Source organism: Heterodontus francisci, chromosome 1 (assembly GCF_036365525.1).
Source record: "Heterodontus francisci isolate sHetFra1 chromosome 1, sHetFra1.hap1, whole genome shotgun sequence".
In the NCBI taxonomy this organism is placed as follows: domain Eukaryota; kingdom Metazoa; phylum Chordata; class Chondrichthyes; order Heterodontiformes; family Heterodontidae; genus Heterodontus; species Heterodontus francisci.
In genome coordinates, this window is record NC_090371.1 from 60093022 (window position 1) to 60111010 (window position 17989).

Below are 17989 nucleotides of genomic sequence, written 5' to 3' on the forward strand. Positions count from 1 at the left end.
CAGTTGCTTCTTTTCTTCCAAACTCCTTGCCTATGTCAAAGGTTTCTTATTAGCAATGTGTTTTTTCTGGCTAAAGTTTTAAGAGTTCAATTAGAGTGAGTTCAGCAAAAGTTAGTTGCCCAATTTGTGGTGAACTTTTAAAAGCGACTGTTGGCACTCCTCTGTGAACGCAGAAAACAATTATTTCAGTTCACAGAACGGTAGAATAAGCATACATTGTGCTCATTATTAAAATCAGAAATGAACAAATGAAATGAATTCTTGCCAATTCCCTTCAACCGGTAGAGCTCGTTACACAGACTCTCTTAGTGCATTTTTAATTTCATCAGGAGTGATGTTGATGCTAAGGAATGGAATATCGACCATTTTGAGCACCCATTGTCAACAGCAAGCCATCCAAAATCAGTTACAACGTGTGGGTAGAATAAAGCTCCTACTTTACACCAACAATGCTGGACTAGAATCACAATTTACTATCCTATTGACTTCGCTTGAATGAGGTTGTCAATAACAGACAGGGAGAGACAAAGAGTGGTTGCAGGACAGAAGGAGGCCATTCAGCCCTTCATATCTGGGCTGACTTTCTGCAAGAGCAACTCAACTAGTCTCACTCCCCTGCCCTTTTCCTGTAGCCCTACAATTTATTTTCTCTTCAGATAATTATCAAATTCCCTTTTGAAAGTCACGATTTGAGCTGCCTCACTCTCAGGCAGTGCATTCCAGATCCTAACCACTTGCAGCTCAAAAAAGTTTTTCCTGATGTTGCCTTTGGTTCTTTTGCCATTCACCTTCACAGAATCACAGAAGGAGACTATTTGGCCCATAGTGTCTGTGCCAGCTCTCTGCAACTCACCTAGTCCCACTCACCTGCCTTTTCCACGTAGCCTTGCAAATTTTTCATCGTCAGATAATTATCTAATTCCCTTTTCACAGCCATGATTGAATCTGCCTCCACTAAATTCTCAGGCAGTGCATTCCAGATCCTAACCATATGCTGCATAAAAAAGTTTTTCCTCATGTTGCCTTTGGTTCTTTTGCTATTCGTCTTAAATCGGTGTCCTCTGGTTCTTGACCCATCTTCCAATGTGAACAGTTTCTCTCTGCATTAGAGTCATAGAGTCATTTACGGCATAGGAGACCATTCATCCATGCCAGCTCTCCGTGGAGCAATCCAGTCAGTCTCGCACACCCGCTCGATCCCCGTAGCCCTGCAAGTTCATTTCCTTCAAGTGTCCATCCAGTTTCCTTGTGTAATCGTTGATTGTCTCTGCTTCTGTCACCCTTGTGGACTCGATGTGCAAAAAGTTCTTCCTCATATTACCCCTGCATCTCTTGCCCAAAACCTTTGATCTGTATCTCCTAGTCCTTGTACCATTAGTTAATGGGAACAGTTTTCCCTGCCTAACTTATCTAGGCCAGTCATAATCTTGTACATCTCTATCAAATCTCCCTTGCTCCAGGGCAAACAATCCCAGCTTTTCCAAACTAACATTGTAACTAAAATCCCCCATCCTTGGAACCGTTCTGGTAAATCTCTGCACCCGCTCGAGGATCCTCACATCCTAAAATGTGGTGACCAGAACTGGATGCAATATTCTGGTTGGGGCCTCACCAGAGCTTTATAAAGGTTTAACATAACTTCCCTACTTTTGTACATTCAGTGTCTCAACTACCTCCTCTTTCACTATGACTTTTGCAGAAACTTCTTCCTCGGTAAAAACAGATGCAAGGTACTCATTTAGTACCTCAGCCATGCCGTCTGCCTGTATGCATAAGATCAGAAATAGGAGCAGGAGTAGGCCAGTCGGCCCCTTGACGGTGCTGCGCCATTCAATAAGATCATGGGTGATCTGATTGTGGCCTCAACTACACTTTGCTGCCTGACTTTCATAACCCTTGATTCCCTTGTAGATCAAAAATCTGTCTAATTCAGCCTTGAATATATTCAATGACCACCCCCCAGCCTCCACTGCTCAATGGGGAGGAGAATTCCAAAAATTAACAACCCCTCTGAGAGATGAAATTCCTCCTAATCTCAGTCTTAAAAGGGAAACTCCTTATTTTGAAACTACCCCCTAGTTCTAGATTCCCCCACGAGGGGAAACATCCTCTCACCATCTACCCTGTCAAGCCCCCTCAGAATCTTATGTTTCACCTCTCATTCTTCTAAACTCTAATGAGTATATGCCCAGCCTACTCAGCCTTTCCTCGTAAAATAATCCTTCATCCCAGGAATCAGCCTAGTGTACCTTCTCTGTACTGCTTCCAATGCCTGTATATCCCTCCTTACTCGAGGTGCAGTCTCACCAATGCCTTGTATAATTGAAGCAAGACTTCCCTACTTTTATACTCCATCCCACTTGCAATAAAGGCCAACATTCCATTGGCCTTCCTAATTACTTGCTGTACCTGCATGCTAATTTTTTTGTGATTCATGTACAAGTACACCCAGATCCCTCTGTATCACAGCAGTCTGTCTCAATTTAAATAATATTCTGCTTTTCTATCTTTGCTGCCAAATTGGACAACTTCACATTTTCCGACATTATACTCCATCTACTAAATTTTTGCCCACTCACTTAACCTATCTATATCTATTCACAGATGTTGTGTTGTCCTCATAACTTGCTTTCTGACCTATCTTTGTATTATCTGCAAATCTGGTTACAGTACACTTTATCCCTTCATCCAAGTTATTAATGTAGTTCATAAATAGTTATCCACCCTACTTGGTACCTCCTCAGAGAACCTAAATAAATTTGTCAAACACTATTTCCCGTTCATAAAACCATGTTGACTGCCTGATTGTATAATGATTTTTTTAAATGTCTTGCTACTACCTCCTTAATAATAGATGCTAGCATTTGTCCTACATTAGGCTAACTGGCCTGTAGTTTCCTGCTTTCTGTCTCCCTCCTTTCTTGAATAGAAGTGTTACATTTGTGGTGTTCCAATTTGCTGGGACCTTTCCAGAATCTAGGGAATTTTGGAAGATTACAACCAATGCATCCACTATCTCTGCAGCCACTTTTTAAGATCCTAGGATGCAGGCCATCAGGTCCAGGGGACTTGTCAGCCTTTAGTCCCATTAGTTTTCCTAGTACTTTTTCTCTAGCGATAGTGATTGTATTAAGTTCCTCCCTCCTCTTGATTTTCTACTATTCTTGTGATGCTTTTGTGTTTTCTACTGTGAATATGGATACAAAATACCTGTTCAAAGTCTCTGCCATTTCCTTATTTCCCATTCTTAATTCCCCAGTCTCATCCTGTAAGGGACAAACGCTTACCTTAGCTACTCTCTTCCCTTTTATATATTTGTAGAAGCTTTTACTGTCTGTATATTTCTTGTTTGTTTACTCTCATAATCTAATTTCTCCCTTTTATAATTTTTTTAGTCATACTGTGCTGGTTTTAAAATTTTCCCAGTCTTCTGACCTACCACTAATGTTTGCAGCATTGTACGCCTTTCAATTTGATACTATCCTTAACTTCCTCAGTTAGCAACTAATGATGCATCCTTCTCATAGAGTCTTTCGTTCCCAATAAATATCTTTGTTGAGAGTTATGAAATATCTCCTTTTTGGTCCCAAATCACTCCCACCCCTCATTTTACTACTGTTTTACTATTTATATGTCTATAGAAGACTTTTGGTATCCCTTTTTATATTAGCTGCCAGTCTCTTGTCATACTCTCTCTTTGCTTCTCTTATTACTTTTTCAGTTCCCCTCTGAACGTTCTATATTCAGCCTAGTTCTCACTTGTTTTGTCAACCTGATATCTGTCTTACACACCCCTTTTCTGTTTGATCTTATTCTCTATCTCTTTCATCATCCAGGGTACTCTGGCTTTGCTTGTCCTACCTTTCTCCCTCGTGGGAATGTACCTCAACTGTACCCGAACCATCTCCTCTTTAAAGGCAGCCCATTGTTCAGTTACAGTTTAGCATGCCAATCTTTGATTCCAAACTACCTGGACCAGATCTGTTCTCACCCCACTGAAATTGGTCCTCCCCCAATTAATTATTTTTACTTTGAATCACTCGTTGTCCTTTTCCATAGCTAACCTAAACATCATGATACTATGATCACTGTCCCCTAAATGTTCCCTACTGACACTTCATTCACTTGACCCACCTCATTCCCCAGAACCAGATTCGGCAATACCTCCTTCCTCATTGGTCTGGGAACATAGTGGTCCAGAAAATTCTCTTGAACACACTTAAGGACCTTTTCCCTCTCTCTGCCTTTTACACCATTACTATCCCAGTCTATGGTAGAATAATTAAAGTCCCTCATTACAACTAGTTTTTGCACATCTCTGTAATTTCCCTGTAAATTTGTTTCTCTATATCTCTCTGATTAGATGGTGGCCTATTCTGTCCTTGACCCCTCCAGGATATCCTCTATCTCCAGTACTGTTATATACTCCTTAATGAATACTGGCACCCCTCTTCTTTTCTTCCCGTCCCTATATTTCCTCAAAATCCTATATCCCCTCAACATCCTATATCCAGTAATACTGAGTCCTTTTTTAAGCTAGGCCTCTGTTATCATCACAACAACATATGCCCCCTTGGCTATCTGCACCTGCAACTCAGCAACCTTATTTACTGTGCTGTGTTCACATACATGCACTGTAAACCTAATTTAGACCTTATTGCATTCTGTCTTACTCTCACTCCACCTAATGCCTTACTATTTCTTACTCTAATGCTATTGATCTCTCCCAGTCCTTTGTGCACCTTGTTTTTCCTTTCTAATGTTACATCCTGGTTCCCATCCCCCTGCCAAGTTTGTTTAAACCCTCCTCAATAGCACTAGCAAACCACTTCACAAGGACATTAGTCCCAGTCCTGTTGAGGTGCAACCCATCTCTCTTATACAGGTCCCACCTCCCCTAGAACTGGCCCCAATGTCCGAGAAATCTATAGTGCTCCCTCCGGCACCATCTTTGTAGCCATGCATTCATCTTCTCTATTCCTCCTATATCTGTACTCCCATGCGCGTGGCACTAGGAGTAATCTGGAGATTACAACCTCTGGGGGTCCTGCTTGCGAGTCGCCTTCCTAGCTTCCCAAAATCTGCCTGCAGGACCTCATCCCTCTTTCTACCTATGTTGTTGGTACTGATTTGGACCACGACCTCTGGCTGTTTACCTTCTCCTGTCAAAGTGCTCTGCAGCCACTCAGTGGCTTCTTTGACCCTGGCACCTGGGAGGCTGTGCTGAAGGAGGGCACTATGGAGGACTCGAGCAGTGAGGCAATATGGGCAGAACTCAGAAATAGGAAGGGTGCGGTAACAATGTTGGAGCTGTACTACAGGCCTCCCAACAGCGAGCGTGAGATAGAGGTACAAATATGTAAACAGATTATGGAAAGATGTAGGAGCAACAGGGTGGTGGTGATAGGAGATTTTAATTTTCCCAACATTGACTGGGATTCACTTAGTGTTAGAGGTCTAGATGGAGCAGAATTTGTAAGGAGCATCCAGGAGGGTTTTCTAGAGCAGTATGTAAATAGTCCAACTCGGGAAGGGGCCATACTGGACCTGATGTTAGGGAATGAGCCCGGCCAGGTGGCTGAAGTTTCAGTAGGGGACTACTTTGGGAATAGTGATCACAATTCCGTAAGCTTTAAAATACTCATGGACAAAGACGAGAGTGGTCCTAAAGGAAGAGTGCTAAATTGGGGGAAGGCTAACTATACCAAAATTCGGCAGGAGCTGGGGAATGTAGATTGGGAGCAGCTGTTTGAAGGTAAATCCACATGTGATATGTGGGAGGCTTTTAAAGAGAGGTTGATTAGCGTGCAGGAGAGACATGTTCCTGTGAAAATGAGGGATAGAAATGGCAAGATTAGGGAACCATGGATGACAGGTGAAATTGTGAGACTAGCTAAGAGGAAAAAGGAAGCATACATAAGGTCTAGGCGGCTGAGGAAAGACGAAGCTTTGAAAGAATATCGGGAATGTAGGAACAATCTGAAACGAGGAATTAAGAGGGCTAAAAGGGGTCATGAAATATCTTTAGCAAACAGGGTTAAGGAAAATCCCAAAGCCTTTTATTCATATATAAGGAGCAAGAGGGTAACTAGAGAAAGGATTGGCCCACTCAAGGACAAAGGAGGAAAGTTATGCATGGAGTCAGAGAAAATGGGTGAGATTCTAAACGAGTATTTTGCATCGGTATTCACCGAGGAGAGGGACATGACGGATGTTGAGGTTAGGAACAGATGTTTGATTACTCTAGGTCAAGTCGGCATAAGGAGGGAGGAAGTGTTGGGTATTCTAAAAGGCATTAAGGTGGACAAGTCCCCAGGTCCGGATGGGATCTATCCCAGGTTACTGTGGGAAGCGAGAGAGGAAATAGCTGGGGCCTTAACAGATAGCTTTGCAGCATCCTTAAACACGGGTGAGGTCCCGGGGGACTGGAGAATTGCTAATGTTGTCCCTTTGTTGAAGAAGGGTAGCAGGGATAATCCAGGTAATTATAGACCGGTGAGCCTGACGTCAGTGGTAGGGAAGCTGCTGGAGAAGATACTGAGGGATAGGATCTATTCCCATTTGGAAGAAAATGGGCTTATCAGTGATAGGCAACATGGTTTTGTGCAGGGAAGGTCATGTCTTACCAACTTAATAGAATTCTTTGAGGAAGTGACAAAGTTGATTGATGAGGGAAGGGCTGTAGATGTCATATACATGGACTTCAGTAGGGTGTTTGATAAGGTTCCCCATGGTAGGTTGATGGAGAAAGTGAAGGCGCATGGGGTCCAAGGTGTACTAGCTAGATGAATAAAGAACTGGCTGGGCAACAGGAGACAGAGAGTAGCAGTGGAAGGGAGTTTCTCAAAATGGAGACGTGTGACCAGTGGTGTTCCACAGGGATCCGTGCTGGGACCACTGTTGTTTGTGATATACATAAATGATTTGGAGGAAAGTATAGGTGGTCTGATTAGCAAGTTTGCAGATGACACTAAGATTGGTGGAGTAGCAGATAGTGAAGGGGACTGTCAGAGAATACAGCAGAATGTAGATAGATTGGAGAGTTGGGCAGAGAAATGGCAGATGGAGTTCAATCAAGGCAAATGCGAGGTGATGCATTTTGGAAGATCCAATTCAAGAGTGAACTATACAGTAAATGGAAAAGTCCTGGGGAAAATTGATGGACAGAGAGATTTGGGTGTTCAGGTCCATTGTTCCCTGAAGGTGGCAACGCAGGTCAATAGAGTGGTCAAGAAGGCATACGGCATGGTTTCCTTCATCGGACGGGGTATTGAGTACAAGAGTTGGCAGGTCATGTTACAGTTGTATAGGACTTTGGTTCGGCCACATTTGGAATACTGCGTGCAATTCTGGTCGCCACATTACCAAAAGGATGTGGATGCTTTGGAGAGGGTGCAGAGGAGGTTCACCAGGATGTTGCCTGGTATGGAGGGCACTAGCTATGAAGAGAGGTTGAGTATATTCGGATTATTTTCATTAGAAAGGCGGAGGTTGAGGGGGGACCTGATTGAGGTGTACAAAATCATGAGAGGTATAGACAGGGTGGATAGCAAGAAACTTTTTCCAGAGTGGGGGATTCAATTACTCGGGGACACGAGTTCAAAGTGAAAGGGGAAAAGTTTAGGGGGGATATGCGTGGAAAGTTCTTTACGCAGAGGGTGGTGGGAGCATGGAACGCGTTGCCAGCGGAGGTGGTAGACGCGGGCACGATAGCGTCTTTTAAGATGTATCTAGACAGATACATGAATGGGCAGGAAGTCAAGAGATACAGAACCTTAGAAAATAGGCGACATGTTTAGAGAGAGGATCTGGATCGGCGCAGGCTTGGAGGGCCGAAGGGCCTGTTCCTGTGCTGTAATTTTCTTTGTTCTTTGTTCTTTGAGGCAACATACCATCCTGGATTCACATCTATGTCTGCACATCCTTTTCTGTGTGGGCACTCCAGGACACTTCCCTTGTCCTGGACAACCACATGTACTGGAAGTGCTGTCAGCTGGAACAGCCTGGTCTCTGGGTTTTGGAGCTTGAGCGGCAGCTGGAGTCACTGTGGTGCACCAGTGAGAGTTTTGTGTATAGGACATTTCTTGATATCATCCTGGATTCACGTCTGCAGCTGCAGAAGCACCTGTCTGTTCCTTTAATTATAGAATCCCCTATCATTAATTGTGTTCCCAAAATTCCTGCTGCCCCTTTGTACAGCTGAGCGAGACAAGATGCCGTGGACTTGGCTCTGGCTGCACTCCCCAGAGGAACTATCACTCAGTATTCAGAACTGAATACCAATTGGAGAGCCGAGATGCCTCAGGGGACTCCTGCACTACCTTCCAGGTCCTCAGTGACTGCCTGGCAGTCACCCATTCCCTCTCTGCCTGCACAGCCTTAAGTTCAAGCTCCAAAACCCAGAGCTCGAGTTGCTCCTGTTGATGGCACTTCCTGCATACGTGGTTGTCCAGGACATGAGAAGTGTCCTGGAGTTCACACCTGGAACAAGAATTGCTTTCCACGTGACTGAATTGCCTTACCCTTCTCTATTTATTAGACTATTAACTGACTTAACAAAAATAAACTTAACACTTAAATAAATACTCACCTGCAACTCACCAAGGCTCCTTAGACAGCACTTTCCAAACCCACAACCTCTGCCAACTAGAAGGATATGGGCAGCAAATGCATGGGAACACCACCACCTGCAGGTTCCCCTCCAAGTCATACACCATCCTGACTTGGAACCATATCACTGTTCCTTCACTGTCCCTGGGTCAAAATCCTGGAATTCCCTTCCTAACAGCACTGTGGGTATACCTACCCCACATGGACTGCAGTGGCTCAAGAAGGCAGCCCACCACCACCTTCTCAAAGGCAATTAGAGATGGGCAATAAATGCTGGCCTAGCCAGCGACACCCACATGCCATGAATGAATTTTTAAAAAAAGATACTGACTAATCAGCTGCTTCCCTTGTGCTGTCATCACTTTATTTTACAGGGAGGTTAACTTAAATGTTTTTACATAACTCTTATTATCTATGTATCTCAGATTTTTATTTAATTAAAAATTCAGAAACCTTCATGTTACTATGTTATTTAATTTTAATTTTAGCCCCAAGATCTGATTGATTAATTGAACACATTGTACATATTTGATAAATTATCAAATTGGCTTTAGTTTTATACTAATTACTTGATCTCGTCTTACTTTTTGCTGATTAATTTAAATTAAATTAAAACTAAATTAAATTTTTGCCAGTATACACAGCCCCACATAATACCTTGAGCTGTGACATCACTTAGTGAGTTATTTTTTCCCTCCCGTTCAGTTCAGACTCGCTGCTCTGCTCCCAGCCTCCCCTTTTTATCCTGCTCCGCTCCTGGCCTCCCCTTTTATCCTGCTCCGCTCCCGACCTCTGCTTTTATCCTGCTTCCCTCCCAGCCTTCCCTTTTGGGCTGCACCCCTCCCGGCCTCCCCTTTTGTCCTGCTCCGCTCTTGGCCTCCCCTTTTAGGCTGCACCCCTTCCAGCCTCACATTTTATGTTGACATTATAGGAGCAGTTTTGTGCTCTGGGCCCATGCTGACTAGGGATTGGATAGAGATTGCCTAAATTCATCTGGCATAGCATCTTTATGACCATCGGACAGAAGAGTTTTTTTTTATCATAATAGCCTGGGCTGGATTTTAGCAAATACCTGGAGATGAAAGGCCAGAATCTAACCCTCTTCTCTAATATGACAACTACTTGTATTTATGTAACACCTTTAACATAATAAAATCCCAAGGCATTTCACAGGACCAATGTAGAACAAAATATGACACCGAGCTTCGTAAGTAGATATTAGGGCAGATGAACAAGCTTGGCCAAAGAGTTAGGTTTTCAGGAACATCTTAAAGGAGGATAGAGAGGTAGAGAGTTTAGGGAATTTCAAAGCTTAAGGCCTAGGCAGCTGACGTGATGACCATCAATGATGGTGCGATTAAAATTGGGATGCTCAAGCCAGAGGAGTGCAGATATCTTGGAGGATTGTAGGGCTGGAGAAGATTATAGATATATAGGCCATGGAGGGAATTGAAAACAAGGATGCGAATTTTAAAATCAAAGTGTTGCTTAACCGGGAGCCAATGTAGGTCAACAAGCACAGGGGTTATAGAGGAATGGGAGTTGGTGCGAGTTGAGCCACGGGCAGCAGAGTTTTGGATAACTTCAAGTTGACAGAGGCTAGAATGTGGTAGGCAGGCCAGGAATGCATTAGAATAATCAAGTCTAGTGATAACAAAGGCATGGATGGGGGTTTCAGCAGCTGATGAGCTGAGACGGGCAGTGTCGAGTGATGTTACATAGGTGGAAATGGGTGGTCTTAGTGATGCGGTGGCTGTGTGGTTGGAAGCTCCTCTCAGGGCCATACATGACACCAAGGTTGTGAACAGTCTGGCTCAGCTTCAGACAGTTGCCAGGGCGAGGGATAGAGTCAGTGGCCTTGCACAAGATGACAGTTTGAATCATGAAGAAATTTATTCTGTTAATTCAGTTTGTGGCACTTTAATCTCATAAATATGTAATTTGTTTCTTGTACCCTGGCTTTGCACCATGTACTTCATCCATATTATTGATTCTTATAATTTCAAGGTGATTTAGCTACCTCATTCCCCATCTTTACAATGTTGTTTGGAGGGAAACCTTGGCCTCTGCCCAACCCAGTTCCCTAGATTGAATGTCATTACCCATGTACAGAGGGCTCCCAGTAGGATACCGTCACCAAGAAAGGAGCCAGTCCGTGCAATCAGGAAAACTTCCTTTGGTGCTGGAGTGGAAACTTTATTTTTAGGTCTCTGTCATTGTGGAAGCACTAAACTAAGGAGAGACTTTGAAGTAGAAATGAAGGGATGGGAGGTCACTACAAGGACTTCTCTTGCTCGTTAAAGAATTTTAAGACCTTCCTGGGCAACTACTGTTTTCTGCCGGGTGACCCAGTGTGTGGTGGTAACTGGAGTAGAGAGGAGGGAAATGGGCCAGGAGGACAGGCTGTGCCCACCCAGTGAGCAGATGGAAAGTCGTGACCAATTATGGTCCTGTCGGGAAGCGCTGATTTATTTTTCACCAAACATGACCAATGATCTTTGCCAGTACTTCATAGTATCTGCATTTCAGATATGTGCATTACTTATTTAATTGTTGTAGCCATCTGGTGGAGTGGCGTTGGACCTTGAGATACTGCTTTTGTGGTACTAAACCTTCCGGATTACTACATTATTTTTCATAATGATTTTTTTATCTGTTGTTCATCTCATATTTTTATATTTTGTATTAAATCTCCATTTGTATTATTGATCTCCAGATTTAGCAGAACATCATTGTACTAAAAGTGCTTATATTACCCAGCTACAATCAAATTGTATTTTTATTTATCGCTTTTATCAGTCGCTTAGTTTGTTTTCTCCTTTTCTTCTGTCAAACTGAAATTGAAAAGTAAGTGCACTCAGCCTATTATGTTGCTGTAAAATTACCAGATCCTTACAGTTCTTCAACATCCGACCTTGATTGAAGAATATTTTGGAGGACTTTACAGACAAGTGACCATTGAAACATTCGTCCCACCCGTCCACCACCAACCCCCCGCACCCCCCCCCCACCACCTCAATCCCGTCGTCTTAAACTAAACTTTGAATTAGGGCTAGACCATTTAGGAATGAAATCAGGAAATGCTTTTTCACACAAAGGGTAGAACAATCTAGAACTTTCCCACCAAAAGGCTGTCGATACTGGGTCAGTTGAAATTTTCAAGTTTGAGATCAATTGATTTTTATTATGTAAGTTTGTCAAGGGGTATGGAACAAAGGTGGATAAATGGAGTTGAGCTATAAAGTATCCATGATCTAGTGGAGTGGCAGTACAGGCTTGATAGGCTGAACGGCCTATTCTTTTCCTGTGTTCCCATTCTCTGCACTTCTGAAGGTGGTCACGTATGCAGAAGTATGATTCCAGAATACTAACAGCCTTGAGGTACTTCTACATGTTACTATGTGAGCTTAGGTAATGAAGACAGCAGTCTATCAACTATAAAGCATCACAACCCACCTCAGTCTTGTTCACAAAGATACACTTTCAAGTAGGGAGTACGTGATGGCACTCAGACACAGGATCCCTGCCCAGTATTTCACCTCTCTTGTTTGACGGTACTGAGATCGGTTGTAATACCATACCACCGCTCTGGCTAATATTTGCTATTTGAACACACAGCAGGAATGACCCTGGATCTTCCCAGTTTGTGTAGTCCTTGAGCACACTACCTTTCCATTTCCTACTTCGTGATCAGGAGCTCTCTTAAATTTTTAATTATTGTGAGAATTTTAGTGTGGGTGAGGAATTTACTGTCAGTGTAAACCAAAAGGGTGGTTTTGTCAGCACAACTGTTTGAACAGCTACCTGAGTAAGTGTTCATTTTAATGCATCTGGTAACAGATTGCACTTTCTCATTGAATTTTCAGCAAAGGGTAATTACTGTGCTGTTTGGTTTCCAAGCACCCACATTTCAGTACGCAGGTGGATCTATTAGTCTGCCACCTTATGTTTCTGCGTTTGGAGCACATCATTACCCTGATTATTAATGAACAGTGTGCTTTTGCTGTTACAGGCCAGCACCATTTAGTTTTTATTTGCTGAAACGCCAAGTTCATCACTTCAGTTACATCACATTCATCGTAAATTAGCATAATATTCATCGATCAGTATATGGGCAGCTACTTTTGTCTGTAATTGAAACTTTATGTTGATGCTGAGTGTTTGGAATGGGGATATTGTGGACAGCTGTACACAGGCAGAGTAATTCTTGGGGCAGGTTACCTAACGTGGTAAAAATGGAGCAATTATAATATGGGGTGAAGAATACCACATTTCTTTCAAAAAGACATCCACTTTTTGATTGTTTTATCTCTTCATGTCACAATATCCCACTGAGAAGGGAACCTGCTATCAGAGCTCTGCTAATGCCATTCTTTAGTTGGTCACGAGCGTTACAGGGCAGTGCCTGAGCATCTCATTCTACTACCTAACCTTCTGTGCCCTCCTTCACAAGCAAGCACTTCTCACTGAGATGAAAAACTCAGTCTGTGAAATTGCAGATAAATTGGAGCAGAAATTTGTGTAGTGTCATTGGACGTGCATAGATTCCCTGGACACAGACAATGTGGCCATGCAGGTAGCTTTCTTCATTGATATCATTGAAGAATGCAGCACAGGCCGCACAGGTAGCAGCTTGTGGCACTGCCTGTCCTGGTGAATTAAGGTGAGTCTGCTAGTCGCACTACGCAAATGAATTTCTTCCCCATTATGTCTTTATGCTTGTAGCAGGTGCGGAAGATCTTGTTAAGATCACTGATCTAGATCCACTGTGTTTTCTCCACATTTTTCAATACTTCTGTTAATTTTATTCTGTTTGTCAACAAGTTTATAAAACTGATTTATCAAATAATACAGGTTAATTGTTCTGTATTCTAGTTTTGAAAAATGGTATTACGTTGAATTGCATTGCATCTGAGAGAATTGTTTTGTGTACCATTTCACTATTTGCATTTCCAATGCCCTTAAAGGGGAAAGTCTTTGGAGCATTTTTTCTCTAAATGGCTCTCCCAAAGCCTATTACAAAGTAAAATATGAATATAATATTTCTTGACAGTTTGAAAAAGAGTCTGGTTTTTTACTAATGGAAACCTGCCATGTCATGTTCCATTGTTCCACGATGCTTTAATTATTTTACTGATGGGAGGAGCCTTGCACCAATCTGGCATATAGAATCATACAATGATACAGTACAGAGGAGGCCATTCAGCCCATCATGCCTGTGCACAATGGATTGAATGCTACGATATTCTACTGGATAGGTATGCAGCATACAAAAATATCTCTCTTAGGCCTTCCTTCCCCTTGAACTCTACAAATTAGTTAATTGGGTAGTGACCCATATATGGTTTGAGAGTGTCATAAAATACTTTGTTTCAAAAATGCACCAAGGGAAGCTTGTATTGTATTGCATTTTGGTTTGACAAGATTAATAGGAAGTTGTAGAACATATAATGGGTTGTCTGATGGCTTTGTTCAGAAAAACCATTCAATAAAGCTGTAAGTGGCATTAACCAAGGTCTTAAAACAGATTGCTACTTGACCCCTCAGTCAGGAAATTGTGTACAACACAGGAACATCTGAAGGAGAGAAAACGGTGAATAAGGAGGGTTAAAGATATTAAAAATAATAGCAAAACTATCGCATAATATTTGGAGTTTGAAATAGCAAATGCTTTCTGGATCCTGACTGGTGGTGAAAACAGAAGATGTAAATTTACGAATGATTATCCACAGCCATGTTTGTTAAATGAGTGAAATTATGTTCATTGGTAAGAGTATAGTTCTTTTTCAATCAACATTTTGATGCTGAAGTGTATACTTATTTCATCGAATGCTTGTTCTACCTTTGGTAAGAAAGTGCTGGTGCACTGCTCGAAGGGTTGGCTTAGTTCATGCTCATTTTGAGAGGAAAATCAAAAGCGATGGTTATGATGATGTGATATTTCCTTTTGCTAACAGCAAATGAAGAAGCACCCATGCCGTCAATGTGAGAAATCTTTCAGCTCTTCACACAGTCTCTGTCGGCACAATCGCATCAAGCATAAAGGCATCCGGAAAGTTTACACGTGCTGGTAAGTGCAGCTGTAAAGTGGAACTTCATTTTATTTTTAAATGGGTCAATTATTATTGTTCACTTCATAAACCAAATATTGTTTGTGGGAAAAGTACCGATTTTTGATGGGAAAGGGACTAGAAAGGAGGTTTAGCTTTGTGCGAGAGGGGGCAAGAGCAGAGGCAGCTGAACAGATAGTCCCTATCTTAATGGTGAAGAAATCCATGAGTTCCTCATATTTTGTAAGTAGAGGGTAAAGGGAGCAGAGGAGAATAGAAGAAGGCTAGTAGAGAGAAAAGGAGTGTGGATTAGTTTTACTTCCCCAAATGATCCTAGAGTAATTGGCTGTTTTATAGAGGGGAGCAAAACCCAGTAGAGATCTAGGGATGGATGGCTAAAGCCAGGTTTGTGCTAGGTACATTTCCAGTTTATTCCCAGTGAACTTGAGGGAGCAAAGATGTGGCTGCAGCAAGGGAAATGAATGGGATGGGAAACTGAAGAGTTTGCTGGGGTTGAGAAGGAGTGGTTGAGCAAATTCTCCCCCAGAGTTGGATCCAGAAGAAAGTTGATTAAGGGAATGCGAGTGATGATGAATAAAAGGAAATGGTAGGAGATATTCTTATTGGTGATTGAGATCCTGAGAGTGGAGAGGCTGAGTAGATGGTTATGACTATGGGTAGCAACATTTGTTGGGAGGGAGAGGCTCTATCGCTCTGTACTTCTCTCCCCCATTCTTTCTCTTCCTTGTTCTATTTCCCCCTTCCGTCCCACCTTATTTCAGCCTTTCTCCTACTTCCTACCCTCTACTACTTTCCTATTTTTACCTCACATTTTTTGTCTCTAATTGTGAGTGGTAAGAGGCAGAAGCAGTGGGACTTGGGTAAGTGTCTGGAGTTAGAAGAAGCAGCAGTGGGGAGTCAACCATTAGACAGAAGCTGCCACTTTGGCACTTAGAGTGGGCAATTAAGAGTTGACCACTGCGTTGGGTAGTTGCGAAGAGCTGCCAGTGACGTGACATGCTTTGAGATAGGGCCTGAGAATCTTTTGGTTGCTGCTAGTATGTAGAGGACAGCACTGCAGCTTTTATGAGTCTGGATTAGTCAGTTGCTCAAAGTGAACTATCCTTTTCCCGCTGAAAATCCCAGTGCAAAGCCATAGATAAATGAAGTAAGCTATCCATGAAAATGCTCACCTCCTGGATAATCCCTGATCCGCTCGTGGGTTTTTCGCAATTTACTAAAAAAAAAAGCATTCTCAATAGGAGGGCAGTAGAATGACATTTGATTCCCCTTTCAGCTGGGACTTGCAGTATTGTGGATTCTGAAGTAGGTCCTGATGGAAGGAGGAGACAAGCCCTGCTGTGAGCAGGAGCTGTCTGTCAATCCACTGCAGTCTACTGATTTTTTTTTCAAATTCTCATAAGCCCTAGGAAATCAGATGTTTCTGATAGTGGGAAGGATCAAAAGTTGGAGCTCCAGGAACCAGATAAGATGAGGAAGTGAGTCAGGTTTAGGCTGAAAGCATCAAGAAGCCCTGCGTAATATAAAAATTAGTCTGGAATATGAACATCTACCACTGTGTGTTTGAACTTGATTGACAGCTTTTTGTTCAGAGGCCTCTTGGCTTAGCACATTTCATACAGATATATTTAGTTCAGTTTCTGGAACTGACCTTTGGACTTGGGCCAACATAAGAATCATGTTGCCCACATAAGTCTTTGAATCATTTAAGGGCATCCAAAAGCCTCATCACAATGATCAGTGCAAGAAATACATTCTAGAAACATGTATTTTGTCCTTCATAGACAGAGTTAATTTTTTTTATTATTTTTAAGTACTATACTACTCTTATTGTTTCTGTGTAGCTATAGTAAATTGATTACTTTTAGCCTGATCATCAGTGATATTCACTATGTTGTGGTTTAGACGGGGAGGTGGTGGCGTAGTGGTAATGTGATTAGACTAGTAAGCCAGAGCCCTAGGCTAATGCTTTGGGGACATGGGTTCAAATCCCACGATGGCAGATGGTGAAATTTCAATTCAATAAATCTGCAATTCAAAAGCTAGTCTGGTGATGATTATGAAACCATTGTCAATTGTTGTAAAAACCCATCTGGTTCACTAATGTCCTTTAGGGAAGGAAATCTGCTGTCTTTACCTGGTCTGGCCTACATGTGCCTCCAGATCCACAGCAATGTGGTTGACTCTTAAATGCCCTCTAAAATAAAGGCTGGCTACGCAACCTGAACCCGACAGGACCCGACGCGTGTCAGGTTCAGGTCGGGTCGGGTTGCACTTCCGGGTCCGCCATTCGGGCTCGGGTCGGACACACTCCATCACAGGTAAGTGGCTCCAATGTTAATTTAATTTTCAGACTAGAAAGGTGGTTTTGTCAGTTATGCTAAGCTTGTGCAGATCAGCAACAAAGTGAAAAATGGAAGGTAAGTTAAGGTCGGGTCGGGTGCGGGAAAAAATGGAAGGACCCTGGCCGGGTTGGGCTCGGGTCGGGTTTTTTTTTTTGCAGACCCGAGCAGGCCTTTACTTTGAAATGGCCTAGCAAGCCACTCAGTTGTATCAAACTGCTGCAAAGTCTAAGAAAAGGAATGAAACCGGACGGACAACCCAGCATCGACCTAGTCACTGGAAATGACAATGGCACACCCAGCCCTGTCGACCCTGCAAAGCCCTTCTTATTAACATTTGGGGGCTTGTGCTAAAATTGGGAGAGCAGACCCACAGACTAGTCAAGCAACAGCCTGATATAGTCATATTCACAGAATCATACCTTGCAGGAAATGTCCCAGACACCACCATCACCATCCCTGGGTATGTCCAGTCCAACCAGCAGGACAGACCCACGAGAGGTGGCAGCGCAGTGGTATACAGTCAGGAGGGAGTTGCCCTGGGAGTCCTCAACATCGAATCCGGACCCCATGAAGTCTCATGGCATCAGGTCAAACATGGGCAAGGAAACCTCCTGCTGATTACCGCCTACCGCCCCACCTCAACTGTTGAATCATGTTGAGCACCAATTGAGTCTACTCTCAAACATCAGTAAACTGATAGAAGGTGTCGTCAACTGTGCTATCAAGCGGCACTTGCTTTGGTGACACCTGCTCAGTGACACTTAGTTTGGGTTTCGCCAGGGCTACTCAGCTCCTGACCTCATTACAGCCTTGGTTCAAACATGGACAAAAGAGTTGAACTCAAGAGGTGAGGTGAGAGTGACTGCCCTTGACATCAAGGCAGCATTTGACTGGGTATGTCATCAAGAAGCCCCAGCAAAACTGGAGTCAATGAGAATCTGGGAATACTCCCCACTGGTTGGA

General features: G+C 42.9%; 1 protein-coding gene across 7 annotated transcripts in view; it reads left to right on the forward strand.

Annotated features, from left to right (window-relative positions):
* The window catches only part of znf532 (zinc finger protein 532), a 259899-nt gene that overhangs the window by 216597 nt on the left and 25313 nt on the right, over positions 1-17989 (forward strand). For all 7 annotated transcript variants that reach the window (XM_068031104.1, XM_068031094.1, XM_068031142.1 and 4 more), the window contains one exon: positions 14568-14680. In XM_068031104.1, the coding sequence (XP_067887205.1) occupies positions 14568-14680 (113 nt within the window). The remainder of the gene's footprint in view (positions 1-14567; positions 14681-17989) is intronic.